This window comes from Lepidothrix coronata, unplaced genomic scaffold (assembly GCF_001604755.1).
Source record: "Lepidothrix coronata isolate B3197 unplaced genomic scaffold, Lepidothrix_coronata-1.0 Scaffold69, whole genome shotgun sequence".
NCBI lineage: Eukaryota > Metazoa > Chordata > Aves > Passeriformes > Pipridae > Lepidothrix > Lepidothrix coronata.
Genome location: NW_016690249.1, coordinates 853,078 through 867,749, shown reverse-complemented (window position 1 = coordinate 867,749; position 14,672 = coordinate 853,078). Strand labels below are relative to the sequence as shown.

General features: G+C 35.1%; 1 protein-coding gene across 4 annotated transcripts in view; it reads right to left on the bottom strand.

The window, feature by feature from the left end:
• PAN3 (PAN3 poly(A) specific ribonuclease subunit) overlaps nt 1-14,672 on the bottom strand; it is a 79,910-nt gene that overhangs the window by 22,300 nt on the left and 42,938 nt on the right. For all 4 annotated transcript variants that reach the window (XR_001875414.1, XM_017818556.1, XM_017818557.1 and 1 more), the window contains 7 exons: nt 14,336-14,486; nt 6,201-6,448; nt 5,504-5,608; nt 4,817-4,874; nt 3,586-3,747; nt 3,308-3,424; nt 3,102-3,203 (listed from right to left, as the gene is read on the bottom strand). Coding sequence is in view for 3 of the 4 variants with exons in the window: in XM_017818556.1 (XP_017674045.1) it covers nt 3,102-3,203; nt 3,308-3,424; nt 3,586-3,747; nt 4,817-4,874; nt 5,504-5,608; nt 6,201-6,448; nt 14,336-14,486 (943 nt within the window). In the remaining variant the exon portion in view is untranslated. The remainder of the gene's footprint in view (nt 1-3,101; nt 3,204-3,307; nt 3,425-3,585; nt 3,748-4,816; nt 4,875-5,503; nt 5,609-6,200; nt 6,449-14,335; nt 14,487-14,672) is intronic.

Genomic DNA, 14,672 nt, shown 5'->3' with positions numbered 1-14,672 from the left:
AGAAGATTGGAAGAGCAGATAATGAGAAGTGCCATGAGGCAGGAGACAGTTATCTTCCCTACATATCCCTTTAAGTCCTGTAGCAACAGCTCATCTTAATTAAATAATACTTTGATGTGACTGAGCAGACACTGATGTCTTATTTCTAATTTCCCAGACCATTCCTGCCTATAGAAGGAAGTTGTAGTAGGCCAAATAAATGGTCCCAATAGCCCACTAGCCTGTTTCAAAGACATACACACTAAAATCAGAACAGTAGCTTGTAATGGATACCTAAGTCTATAAATATAAGTAGAATATTCTATTAGCCTCCAATGATTTGCAGCCCAGAGAACTTCTGAGGTAGATATTGTGTCTTTGCAGTAAATAGTCCTCATGTATTTCTCTTCCATGAGTAAGACCACTTTCCCCTCAAATCCAGGCAAACATCAACAATAATCTGTAAAAAAGTTCCATTGCTTAATTATCTTTACACAGGTTTTGAATTTGCTACTGGTCTAGTTTCATTGGTCAGTCTTTAGTTTTAGGCTGGAAGAAACAGCACACTACTTTTACTCATTTCTTCTCTATCCCAGCATATTTTTCAGACACCTAACATATTCCAGTCATTTTTAACCTCATTATATTCCTTCACATTTTTAAAAGCATGAAAAGTAGCATCCCACTTCGCTGTTCTTCATACAACTGTTGCATGCCTTTGTTCATCCCTGTCACCTCTTCTCAGCTTCTTTGCTGTTCTTCTACACCCTTCAAAATACAATAAGGAGGACCACAACTGCAAATAGGAGTCTATCAGGCACCCACATCTTGAATACAGTATCTTCCGTTTCATTGTTTACTCTTTTCTTAATAATATAAACCAATGTGTTTCCTACTTACTGCTATTCAGCAAGACAACAGTATTTTCCTTAATCTACTTAACTATGGCCCCAGATCTATTAATGAGTGGCAACAGCCACAACAGAGGCCATTATTTTATGTTTGAAGATAGAGTTATATATTTCCCCTCGATCACATTGGCTTATATTACATCACCTGCTGAATTATTGCTAGAAGCACCAGCCTTGTAAGATCCTTCTGCAATCCATCACAATTGGCCTTTGTTTTTAACAATCCAAACAATTTGGTATTACCAGCAAACTTTGGCAGACCATTAGTTATTGTCAGTGCAAACAAGTGAATGTGTTAAGAAATACAACTCCCAGCACATATTCTTGTGAGACCCCACCAGTGATCTTCACTGTGAAAAGCAACTGTTCACCCTCACTGTTTCGTATCTTCTAATCAGGTATTATCCTAACTGAGAACTTTTTCTTATCTCATGGTTACTTAGGTTCTTTTAAGGACTCTGTTGGACTTCACTGAAAACCCAGGGTCTTATCTATTAGGTGTTCCTTCAAAGAACTTTAATAGATTAATGAGACATGACTGCCCTTAATATAGGACCAAAATTTAATTATTTTTCCAGTGTGACAAAAGAATGTATTCCCAAGAATTTTATTATAACTTCTATTATTTTATCTAGAACAGATATCATTCTTCTATAATACTCTAGAGGTACAAAGACATAACAAGGACTGATTTACATGGAAATTGAAAACCATGACTGGGAAACACTCAGAAGTCTAGCCCTGAACTAACAGTCATTAACCTGGCAGTAGATCTTCCAGGTTGATCTCATCAAATTTGTTCCACATCAGGCTCATTGAATCTGTAGTTGCATTTTTGATTTGCCACAGGATATGACATGTCAAACTAAGGTTTCCTCTGTCTGAGATATTACCACCAAAACCAGTGGTGGAAATCAAGTTCCAACTTCAGTTATACTGGTCAGCTCAGTGCAAAGCCAGTGAGAATTATTCAGTATACAAGTCTTTGAATGTATTCACACACTACTAATTCATTACCTTCTGATCTAAAAGATAGCCAAGTAGAATTTTATATCTCAACCTTTGAAACAGATTGAATTCACAGCTAAAGGCTCTAATTTCAAAAGGCACAAGAAACAAACCTTAGCTTCTGCTTCTATTCACATGCTGGTAGCCTAAAGACATTTAGGGAAGATTTATTCTAATACAAAAAACAAGGCCCAGTCATAGTCCTCTCGTCCTCCCTACCTAGCACTGGATCTAATTTCAGGGTTGGTCCTGCAACAGGCTGGAAGTTGGGGCAAAGAAGCTTCGAGGGTATCTTCCCACTCTAAGTCTTTCTGTGATTCTGTTCAGCTGAGACCATTTTCTTTCTCAGCACGGCCCTGTTGTGTTTTAGGCAAGACCTGACTGCAGTTTGTGGGACTGCAGGGGTCATGAACTGGTCTTAATAGGCAGAATGACTGGCAGCATACTGTTTTTGAGAGAAAGAGGCTCCAGCCACAAGGACATGAGCTCTACTGGGCAACTTGCTGAGCCACAGACCATGCTGTGACAGGTTTATGAATGTAAATGCAGCTATAGTGACTCCATTGAAGCCATAGTATAAACACCAAAAAAACCCCAACCAAACAAACAAAAAACCAACCAAACAAAAACAAAACAAAACCAAAACAAACAAACAAAAAAATCCACAAAAACAAAACAGACCTACATGTGAAGTTGGTGTCTGAAAAGAATATGTAACAGGGATTTTTCAATCCTTGTCTTGTCTAATACTTCACATTTCAAATCATCAGATAAAATACTGTCTAATTAGTCCTCATAATACCTAGTGATGAAAAAAATAGAAGTGTACGACACCTGAACATCAAATTGACATTACATGTCTTTTACAACTTTGGAATCATCGCCATTAAATCTTAGGTGTTACCAGGTGACAGTCCTGCTATTAGGACAACTGAATTCCTGGCTCCCAGTTCTGTTTCAGCTTATTTCTATTTCAAAGGACTGTAATTGCCTTACACACTGATATCAATTTTATACTTGTCTATTAATTTTAAAAAAAATTTTACAAGTAGAAGGTAAAGAATAGTTCTCTCATACTAATTTACTTATGACATAGCAGAACTGATTATCCAAAAAATTAAGTCAAACAACTATTTCTGACCAGATATTTACTAAAGTATTGGAAACAGTGTACAGTATTGTATGATAATGTATTTTCCTTACCCCACTTCCGTTTCGTGAAATAGGAATCAGCACTAGGGTCATTGAAGTGTCTGCTCATCATAGTCTCTCCTCCAGCATGAAAATCATATGCAAACACAAGAGCTTAAAAACAGAAAAGTGACATTTGTTAACTCAAGCATATTTGGAAAAAAGTATCAACACATCAGCTAGGGGAAAAAAAAAAAAAGGAAAAAAGAAAAACTTACAATGTTCTCCAAAAGCTTTAGTAGTAAACACTTCACGCAAAGTTACTATATTTGAGTGCTGAATTTTTTTCCACATGTCAACCAATATCATGCACTTTGTGTTAACAAGACGAAAACCTAGAAAAAAACCAAAACCCACGGTTTAAAGTGTCATGTTTTAGATGAGAATTTTTTACTCTAACTTTTCTTCTGAAACCACTGAAAAGTGACCAGACATTAAAATACGACTAGTATGCTTAAGAATGCAAGTCCTATTGGGACAACTCAATTTTTCTCACCATGTATCCTCCGAAGGCAATATGGCAGGTCATCTTTACTATTTACAGCTTTATAGCATGATGTAATGTACCCAAAGTTGCTTGTTTTCTGTATCCGATTGGGCGGTGGCAGTGGTTCCAAAGGGAAGAGACTGTGGTAGCTATCCACTTCTGCAGGAACTGCTAAAATCAGTTTGTACACAGAAACACATTAGGCCTCAGTTGACTTTAAGTTAATACATAAATTATGTACACCATCTTTTAGGTGCGTGTAAAATTAAAATTTACTATTTTTGCTTTAATACCAACATATAGGTTCCTAGAAGTGATTCAATAGAGCTAAAATAAACATCTTCAGGAGAACAGTCACACCAAGTAAAAAAAAATCAACAGAATAGATGCACAGTTCCACCTGCCATTTTTCATTTACCTTAGAAGTTCACCCTTCTGAATGACATTTCTTTGGTTTTTTTCCTGCACTGATTCATAAATAAGCACCAATTCCTCTACAGACTTCATACTACAGTAAGAACCCCATTTTCATCACAAAAAAAGGAAATCTCAGTCTTTTGTGTTTTAACATGCTGGTTTAGAAAACAGGGAGAGAGAGGTGTTGAAAGTTTAAGAATCAGATTAAGAGATCACCCTTGCAAGAAGAGATATACTTGTACTTCATGTGCATTAAAACACTAAACTGCATTTTTTTAACTGTATCATTATATTATACGCACATTTGAGAAGAAAAGATACTGCAACCAAAAACTATCTAAATAAAGTTGAGTACAGTCAATTGTAAATTACCCAAAAACCAAATTACAGTGAACAGTATATGGTTCTCTTGCCTGACAACTAGCACAAAGCCTTCTCTAATATACCAACCAATGCACTTCAAAACAAACTGCTTTGATAGTTACATACAGCCTTTGAAAAACATATACATCATTTAAAGGAATACATAATATGTACAAAGTAATACAAAACTGTTCTTCACAAGGCTTTATTGCCTTAATGATTTTTCCTATCTTGGCAATTTGAAGTATTTCTACATTACGGAGCGTAAAAACACAGAAAAATCAGAAGGGGGGAGAAATCATGTTTCTGAAAAACTTTGTATCTGGTTACCCATAGCTCAGGCTGATGACTAAAGCTTCATGAAAAAATAAAAAGAGGTGGTGTTTTTTGAAAGATGTTGAATACACATAGTTGCAGAACAATATGATCAGAGTACAGTTTATAAGAAACACTTACTTACCAGGAATATCAGCCTGATCCATCTGGGCCATGGTTATTAAGTGTCTGTTGATCAGTTCCTGAAGGAATAAATAAAGTTTTGAACATTATAATTCAGCTCACCGTTTTTGGTAAGTTAAGAGTACACTGTCTTTGAAGTACTAGCTATCGGTACTAAAACAGAGAATTGATGCAAGTATCCAGGGTGCAGAGAGTCAGAAGACCACTAGCTTGAAAATGTTAATGACAAAATACATAAATTCTTGAAGGAAGGAGCTGCAGAAAACATTTGCTATAGTCAACATTGACAAAGGCACCTACTACAGAAAAGTTGAAATAAGTAACACTCACAGCCAGCCCTGAGAAGGGCTCATAAACTAACACCTGCAAAAACTTTCATTTCAGTGCGAGATTTTAAAACTGAATAGGATTGCAGCTTAAAAGAACAGTACATAAATGAGCTCATGCCTAGTAACAATACTCGGTTGAATAGTAACTCACAGCATGCAGATTAGATTGCAGTCATACATGTCGTAAGCTTCTCCCACCCTCTGTTGTACTCCATCTATTACAAGGTTTGATTTTTTTAAATTCTCCACAGGTAAAACTGACTGCACAGATTTTTAGTGTCTACTTCTCTTCGACCATTACCAATTTTCTAGTTTTTGCCAAGATATGCAATTTTCCTTTAAATTCTCTATCATCTTACCTGTCTGAGCTCATCTGCCATGAAGAAGGAAGGTGCGTTTGCTTTTGGCTGCATGTAAGCAACATGAGGCGCAGCTGGATGGTAGATGTGGTAGTTTGGAAATACCTGAAAATAAAATATTTTAAGAAGCAGTTTAAAATCCTTAATGATAGGGTAGATGAAGAGTTTTGTCACCCTTTTAGTTCAAACTACTGATCTATAAAGTCTTCATGTACAGTAGAAGTTACAAATATACTGTCATACAGATTACAACTTTATGTGATACTCGCTTCTAATGATTTCAAGGGGAAGGGTGGGTGGGTGGGTTACCACAGGTATTTTAACATTTTTGTAACCGCCTTTCCCCTGCCACTGTAAATGTAAGAACTATTTAACCTATCAGAAAAAAAAAAAATCTGACTTTTTGATATTCTCACTATGTATGTATCCACTGAGACACACAAAATGCTTTCTTTCTATTGCTGTATAAAAAAAAAAAATAAAACCCCCACAAAAGTATACACAGTGGTAAACGAAAAAATACATTAAAAATTCTCTGTTCCTTAAATTTCAGTGATTTTAGCAAAGAATTTCAACAATTAAAAGGCCTAATCTTCATCCAGAATACAGGGTTCAGAACATTAAGAATAATCTCTTTAGCATAAACCAATTCAGCATTTGGAAACTCCATACATTTCTGTATTAAAAGCAAACATACCATTCCTGTGAGAGGTGCTGGAGTTGTATCAGTGTAGAAGTATGTTGTTCCACCCACTGTTTCCTTCTGGATCACCTGGCCAGTAGATGGAGGCTGAGAGACAGCATTAGCGACAGACGCAGAGGCACTAGTAGGCACCATATAGTTTGCTGGGTTAGGAGTATGACTTCTTCTTCGAGGAGCAGGAGATGTATGAGGAGTTATTTTGGGAGAATGAAGAGGAGAAGATCCTGCTGACAGTGACATTCCTTAAGAAAACAGAAGAAGATATTCTTGATCAAATCTGTCATTATGAATATTTAGCAATTTGAGAAAAACAGCCCTCACTACCAACAATATTCTGAGCAGGTGAGACACTTAACTCTTCATATAGATATACAAATCTTTAAGAGGTAAAATAGTAAAAGCATGACTGGACAGATATATTTTCCCAAAAATCTCTGCTTAGTTCAGAGAGACAGAGTTTGACAGCTTATGATATACACATGAAGAACTGAAATTAAAAACTTAGAAGTAGTTGAAGGGGTGAGACAAGTCAAAATAATGTTGTATCTAGAAGACAGTTTATTACACTGCAAAAAGATAAAATATTAATGACTGTATGAGTGTTCACTTAACAGCTACATGAGCAGTCAACGGAGTTTGCTAAGCTGTAACTCACTTCACCTAATTATTTACTTATGTACCTTTTATTAGAACTAACTCCACAGCTATGAATATCTCCAGTAATAACAGCACACAAATAAACAATATACAATATGCTATTTTTAATAATTTCAGGGGAGTAATTATCTATTTTCCTGTAATTATTATATTCAAGTCATCCCCCAAAAGTTCTATTTGATACGTAAAAGTAGGTAACATTTCATGATATGAAGTCTATTAGACATTTGTGCTGAGATTTTCTAATTTAGTTGAAATTATTTTATTGAGTAGCATTCACCTTCAACATTAGAGGGGCAACTCAACTGAAACCGGAGAAACTCTACTTCTAAACAAAGTGTATCAGTGGGAAAAACAAGGGCAACTTTTTTGCATACACACCTTTTAGTTACCAAAAACTTTAGTTACTTCAAGTTACTGCATTCAGAATTCTCAGATCTGCATATTTATAAAAATTTAGGTATCAAACAGACATTACACGATGCTGCTGAGGAAGAGATTATCCTTCAAAAAAATTTCTTGCAGAGTTACTTCCTAGCAAAGATCTGTGATATTCAGGTGTTCAAATTAACACCAAGGAGAGCATCTTTGAAATTTAGTGTTGCTCAGTTCAGATTGGGATGTACTTTTACTTCTTTACAATTAAAATTATATTAGTCATACTAAATTCTTTTTTTGAAAGGACAGAAGACACACAACTTTTATGTTTATATTGACAGCTGAGAATTCTTCTCTAAATAAGAATTTTGTTAGCTATTACTCAGATATTTGCTTAAATTAATTCCTTAATCTCTGGTAACCAGAGTAATTAAAGCAAATATCCGACTAATAAAAGCAAGAGCAATTTTTTTTGCATACACACTTTTTAGTTACAAAAACTAGTTACGTTACTTCGGTCATGAGTTACTGCATGCAGAGTTCTCACTATGCATCATTAGTAATGTGTAGGAGTCATTTCGCACTAGTGTCTTGTCTCTGAAGTACTCACATCCCTCCTGCATTTTATTTTTTCTTTTTTAATACAAACAACAAAAGCAAATAACAATTTCAGTATTAACAAGTTAACCAGTAGTTTGGGGGAAATTATTTTGAAGCTGTATTATCCTAATGTTATTTACAGAATATTTGTAACTTTTCATTTAGCTCCACTCATTTACTACTTTGACATCTCAGAAACCATGCTTATTAATTCACCACATTTCTTTCTTTTGTTCCTGAAAGTGAATAGTTCCAACAAAATAAACAAGATGTTCTTAAATGTAAACTGTGGAAAAATCTTATGCCTTTCTCTTTGGTTGGGTCTCTGCAGTCATTTATTCTTTCTATAAAAATGTAAAATATAAGAATATGAAAAATACATAGTCTACACTCTTCTGGGCCAGTATCTACCTTGTAGATAAGCAATATTGTAGAATAATTGCTTGCTGATTAGTGTACTAACTCAAAATGTGAATTATAATAGGCACTTCTAAATGGTAATATAAGTAGTCTCCTAAAAATCTGTTTACAAATTAACTGTATGACTGTAAACATTATACATTTTGATAGCACCAGTTTATCTTTTAGCTACAAAAGAAAATATACTTTCATTAAGGTAAAAGTTGCCTCCAGTGACTTAGTAAAGCTTCGATACACTGGGGGAAAAGATCAATTCCAAAGGACACAACGTGTTAGCATTAAAAGTTGAGAGATGACTAATTAAAGGCCGTAAAACTGAAGCAACTCTACATGTTCAAGGGCTTTTCTTCATCTAGGGAAAGTTACTGCATACCTTTTCCACTCTATTCCAATTAAATAGTATTGACTGAAGTCCTCGCAAGCATATAATCTCAACCAAGACAGGAATAACTGGCTTCAAGAAACGTGTTTCAAAAAAACACTCAACTGCAGGGATCATGAAATAAGAACCCAGTAGTCTCCATATATACTGATGAAAAATTAACTGAAGACTTCTCTACTTAAAAAAACGCTATACGTGTAAGACAGTATACAGTAAATATTATTTTTAAAAAATTAAAGTGAAGACTTGCAACTCACTAAAATTATACTGTGACCTTCTACTGCAAGTTTCTCAGAAGAAAAAAGATCTCTAGTGGTTTTTACTGATACAGTTTCAAATGATTTCCACTGTAAGATTTACTTCTTAAAAAAATTTATTCCTGCCAAAGAACAGTTACAAATATAAATCCTTGAATGTCTTTGCACGGGTATTAATGCAAGATTGAAATAAAAGGATGAGAGCATTACAAAAATCCTTTCAAACACCCTTCCAGTCTCATTTAGGTCTGATTTTGGAAGGACATTGAGAGTCCAATGAAAATTATCTTGTGGGCAGCACATTTGGGCTTCTCATTTTCCAATATGGGTAGTAAGTTAGAGATATGAAAGAAGCTTGACTACAGTTCACTTTCATACCACAAGAAAAATACACTACACACGCTGCAAGAATTTTGTTGTTAATGCTGCAGTGGGTACAGACAGGCTGAGACAACAAATACTGAAGGCAACAGACTCTTCTGAGAGACTTGCACTACATTCTGCAGAATCTAAATAAATATTAAAACTCCAATATCACACCAAAAAAAAGGAAAAAACTTTTAATTAAGCAAAACTCATACATAGTTAAGTACTTAGGGAAGCAAATAACTGAGGGCACAAACTCAAGTAGATATCACCAGTTAGTATTTCAATCAGTTAAAAGCACGTTAATATTAATATTTAATCAAAACAAAATAGAATTAGAGGAAAATAAAGGAAAATAGCTGTATTAAAAAGTGAATATGTATTCCTACTGGCTCATACTCAAGGAAAAAGATGATCCTGAACACACAATAGTAACAACGTGGTGAATATGGAACCACACCTCACGGAATTAGACAAGCTGTTTTGAATAGCACAATTTATATAAATACCTATTCACTTAAGGGGTTAAGAAAAAACAGGTTTTGAATAATCAAATTATGATTTACTTCTTTATATACACATATTGTACCAGTGATCCTGACAAACAACATTAAGCTTTCCCCGTGAGAGGGTTCAACATTCCCCTGTATTAAAACTCAAACACCAACAGGAGAACTAAAGACACCAAAAAGCTTGCTTCAAATTGTCCTTCCTGAGGCTTTGCTACTAGCAAAGGTGGCTCTCCACTCCTTGTCTTGGGGAATCCTAATACACTTCATGAAGAAGTCAAATACTATCTTAAAAGATGAACTGTAGGGAGAAAAGGCTTCTTTCACTCCACAAACATTTACATGTAAAGAGAGGTCATGGTATGCAGCTATGACAGTGTCATACGAACATGGAAATGGTTGTGGGATTTGAAGGTGTTTCCACAAGATTCACAGTGACTGTAGAGGATACCTACACATATCTGGAGCTCTTGCCACTATTTTCATTTTTGGCAAAGAGAGATCGTATTTCATATCCCTCTTTATTCTTATATATTCACTTCTTTCATTGTTTCTCTTATTTTTGAAGTTTCATTGTGACTGAGAAAAGGGAAATGGTAGACTTTGAAATTCATTTGAGATGGGGTTCAAAGATACTTTATGAGATTAATGCTTCTAATAAAATTTTGTAGCAGGCAATGTATTTGAATTAAAGCTAGACTCTATTTTGAATCTGAGAATTCATATAGAAACAGGATGAAAGGGTATTAAAGCATGAACTCAATGTCTCAGTGTCTACAATTATTAGATTCAATGAGACTTCACAACTTAGTGAACTTAAGCTCATGTGTATGCAAATCAGCTGGCCTACAACATAAAAAACCTCCAAGTTTTGCCTACAAATTTACCCATTTACAACCATATCCCTATACCTCTAAGGCTTGTAACACATTCAGAGGTCAAAAATTAAGCATTTAACATATTATCATTTTAATGTTCTGTACTTTAGAGATACTCTAGACTATTAGGTAAACGTTGAGGAATGACAAGTCAAAGCAAATAATAAAATCACATTATTTCAAAGAACTTAAAGCAGCATCCTTAAATTTGTTAGATATTTCTTTTTATTGTAAGCTTTCTATCAGGTCACTAGCACTACAACTGCGTATTTTCAAGTTAATTAAATGTGCTTCATTCCCTAAACAATCTGAGTCATCAGTTCTTCCTCCTCAGTTTTAATTTTACAGTCTCTTTGCCTTCTTTCTTTCTTCCATTATTCTGGAATGGCTGCACAACTTGCTCTGCACTATATTTGATCCAGGAGGATGGAACAAGCTCTTGGGGCCTTAGACCACTCAAACCACCTCAGCTGAAGGTGCTCCATCTCCAACTGGAGTCAGGAGCTCTGAGAACTACACTCTTGCAGCTCATCACTAAGAGATGTGACAACCAAACATAAGCGCAACACCTTTGCACTCCTGGCTCCTAAGCCTGTAGGTTCAGACTGCCAGCAGAAATAGCATCTCTTACATTCTGCATAAGCTCAGAACCTGACTTGGACTAAATATAAAAGCAACAGCAATTTGCTGTCACTTCCATCAATGACAAAGGCATCACTCCTTAGCTATAACATAGCTTAAGCAAACCCAAGCAATACAGATTTTCACTGCTGGGGGCTAGACATCTGTTCTCTATCAAGTTTAACATAGCAATGATGTCTTAACAGTTCCAATGACATTAATAAATTTCTTCCATACACTGTGTTGCATAGTTTAATGGCATTAATACTCTAAAACAGCTACACAGAACTGGGTAAGATAAGCTTGTTAGCAAAAGTGCTATTTAAAGACTGTCAACTAACTAAATTTCCAACACAAATGACAAATAGGGTATGTTTGGTATCAAGGAAAGGGAAGGAACAATATGGTGTTATTCATGGGAGTTTATGGAAAGAGAGTTTGGAGATGGTGAAGGAGATTGATTCAAAGCTCTTCAATGCAACAATTTTCTCCCACTGTTTGTGTAAATTGCCTTTTATATCACTATGTTTACATGTTCCATTAAAGGCTACCAAGATGAAGACTGTTGAGACTACACTAGAAAGTGCTTATCTAAGTAAACATGTGTCAATGTAGGAGTAACCTTCTTCCATGCTACACCCTAATAGATATGTCAGGTGTGGATACAACAAGTTATCTACTAAAGTATTTTATGTTTCACTTGTCTTTTTTTTTTTTTTCAGTTATTTCTGCAGTACTGTTGATAAGACAGGCAGAACAAATATTTTCCAAGGACAATTGAGTTATGTATGAAGTACCACATGTGAAAAGTGGTTTTGATTTCCACCTACCTTTAGGGAAATCTCAGAAATTAGATATGTGAAAGAGCTTACATTTTTCCATCATCAAGAGGGAAATCAAAGGACTGTTCTCATAATTTACCAACTTTGTTATGGGTGAATAAAACTATGGAACTAAAATTATTCTTACTACATTTCCGTATTTCTTATGAAATCTTAATTTCCTCCAGTACCCTGTAAACTACTATAAACAACCTTAATCTCATGCAAACATTTAATCCCTCAAAATTATTCTATTGGAAATATGAACCCCTTAACTGGAAGGAGACATCTTTATTCAAAGGAAAGTTCTTATAAACTCTTTATATGGGTTTCATTTGAATTTGTTTTCACTTATTGAAAGCTAACAGATCTCAACAAAATTTTTTCATCACAATTTCAGAATATATTTAAATTTCATTTTTATTCTGTTATCCAGCATGATCTAAGTGGTGACATTTCCCCACACATAAATACTGCTTTCTTATTTAAGAGCCTAATCTTTTAGAAAGAGCACCTCCTAACTGACCTTGAGGTAACAGAAGTTTTTGTGGATGTATACTGTTGACAACTTTAATGTTGACATTTAAATAAAAATAAATGTCTATGAGTAGTATTTACATTGGACATTTAGGTTCAGAGAACTCTGCACTCAGTGAGAGAAAAAAAGCTTCTAAAGAAATTCAGAGCACCCAACCCAGATCCCTACTCTGAACTACATTTGTTTTTTAATTATACAGGAAGAGCAGGGAAACAAGCCAACTTTGCCTGAAGTTAGCTCTTACGAATACTCCCCCATCCCTCTTGTCCATAAACAAACAATAGTATCTGAGGCTAGAAAGTATGCAGCATTGGTATCTATATTTCTAGGAGCTCAAATTGTTGGTGAACTTCTTTCAGTGTTACTTATCCTTTCAAGTATTACTTACAGATAGTAAAGAAATTGGACTGTGAAGGATCCCTCTGAGACCCCACTGGACACTTTCCAAAAGTAGATCATTTTACTGTATTCTATTTAATCCTTTATACACTTTTCAATCCAGGTGACAAGGCTGAGAGGCATATAAACACAACAGTTTTCCAATAAGACGGTACAGCACAATATAGTATCAATCAGACACAGTACCACAACACGTTCATTTCGTCAGCAGAAGCATCAATCGCTTTCCTAGCCTGTTCTGACAGTTCTTACATGCAAGCTAAGGGCTGGCTTCTTTCATGTGGACACTGAGATTGATTCCCTGGCATCAGGAAGACTGAAGTTCAGTTTAACAAATGCTTATTGCCAATACTGGTTTAAAAAATAATTTACAACATTTGTCCTTCTGCCTTTTGGCAGCTACCTAACGCTTCCTGTCAGTCACCAGAGACTGCCAAAGGTTTGACTACATACAGAAACTCACTAAAGAATCTGCAATGTGTAATATTCAGATCTGCTGATGGCTGTACATTAAAACTATTTAATTTTATTCAAATAAAAGTAGTAGAATTAACTTTTTAAGATGAGAGGACTAAAAGATGCATGAAGGGCTTGAACTTTTGAAACGTAAAAAAAAAAAAATCTGCCACTCAATTATACAACTGTATGGAACACATTTCAGTAAGAGTTTTAAATTTGGGAAATGAACGTAAAATGTCCTTAAATGTGACAGATACAACAAAAATTAACGCTATTTCACAAGGCAAGCTATTTTAGAGTAAACTTGCCTTCAACTTTGTTTTTAATCCAGATTTTTAAGTTCTCATATATACTTAATATTGAATTAATAATCCAATTAATATTGAAGTAATAATTCAATTTCAATTAATATTGAAAATAATTAATTCTAGATTACATAGTCTAGAAACAAATCAAAAGAGCAGATCAGTGTATGGTAATCTGAGAACATATTCATTGTAGACTACGGTAGTTTAAATCATCTTCAGGTACTGCTCTGGCAAGGACCACATAGAACACAGTATGTGTAACTCAGCACCCCTTCTTCCCAAAAAGAGCAGAGTAAGTCAGGCTGTTAATTTCAGTGCTGCTGTGGCTGAGCAGATTTCACAGCCTGCAATGTGATTTCCACGCTACTGGAAGATAAACCCAGAGTTCCTCTACTTTTTGAAGACTGTCTTAAATTTAAGAGCTAAAGGAGGAGGTGGCTACATTTATACTCGATAAATCTGATCTATATATATATATATAGGGTTGTGTTAGACAAAAGAAGCCACTGTACTACAAATCATTACTCTCAACTTACCTGGTGCTAGCCCAGCAGTAGCAGGACCTCCCATAGAGGGGTGAGAGAACAAGGCTTGAGAGAAGGCAGACATACTTGACTGGGATACATTACTCAGCCTAGAGGTTGATCCTCCTTTAGGAATAAACTCGCTTGCAGAAGGATTTGGTGTCTGTTAAAAAAAAATAAAAAAAACAACATAAATTAAATTTTTATTTTAAATTAGAAGGGATGAACAGTACCTATTTGGTAGAAAAAACTTCCTAGGCAAGCCTGCTGAGTGCAGGGGATGTTTTTAAGGTACATACAGCTTGTTGACAAGAACCAAGAATACTGGAAGCTGTTTAGCATGAACAAA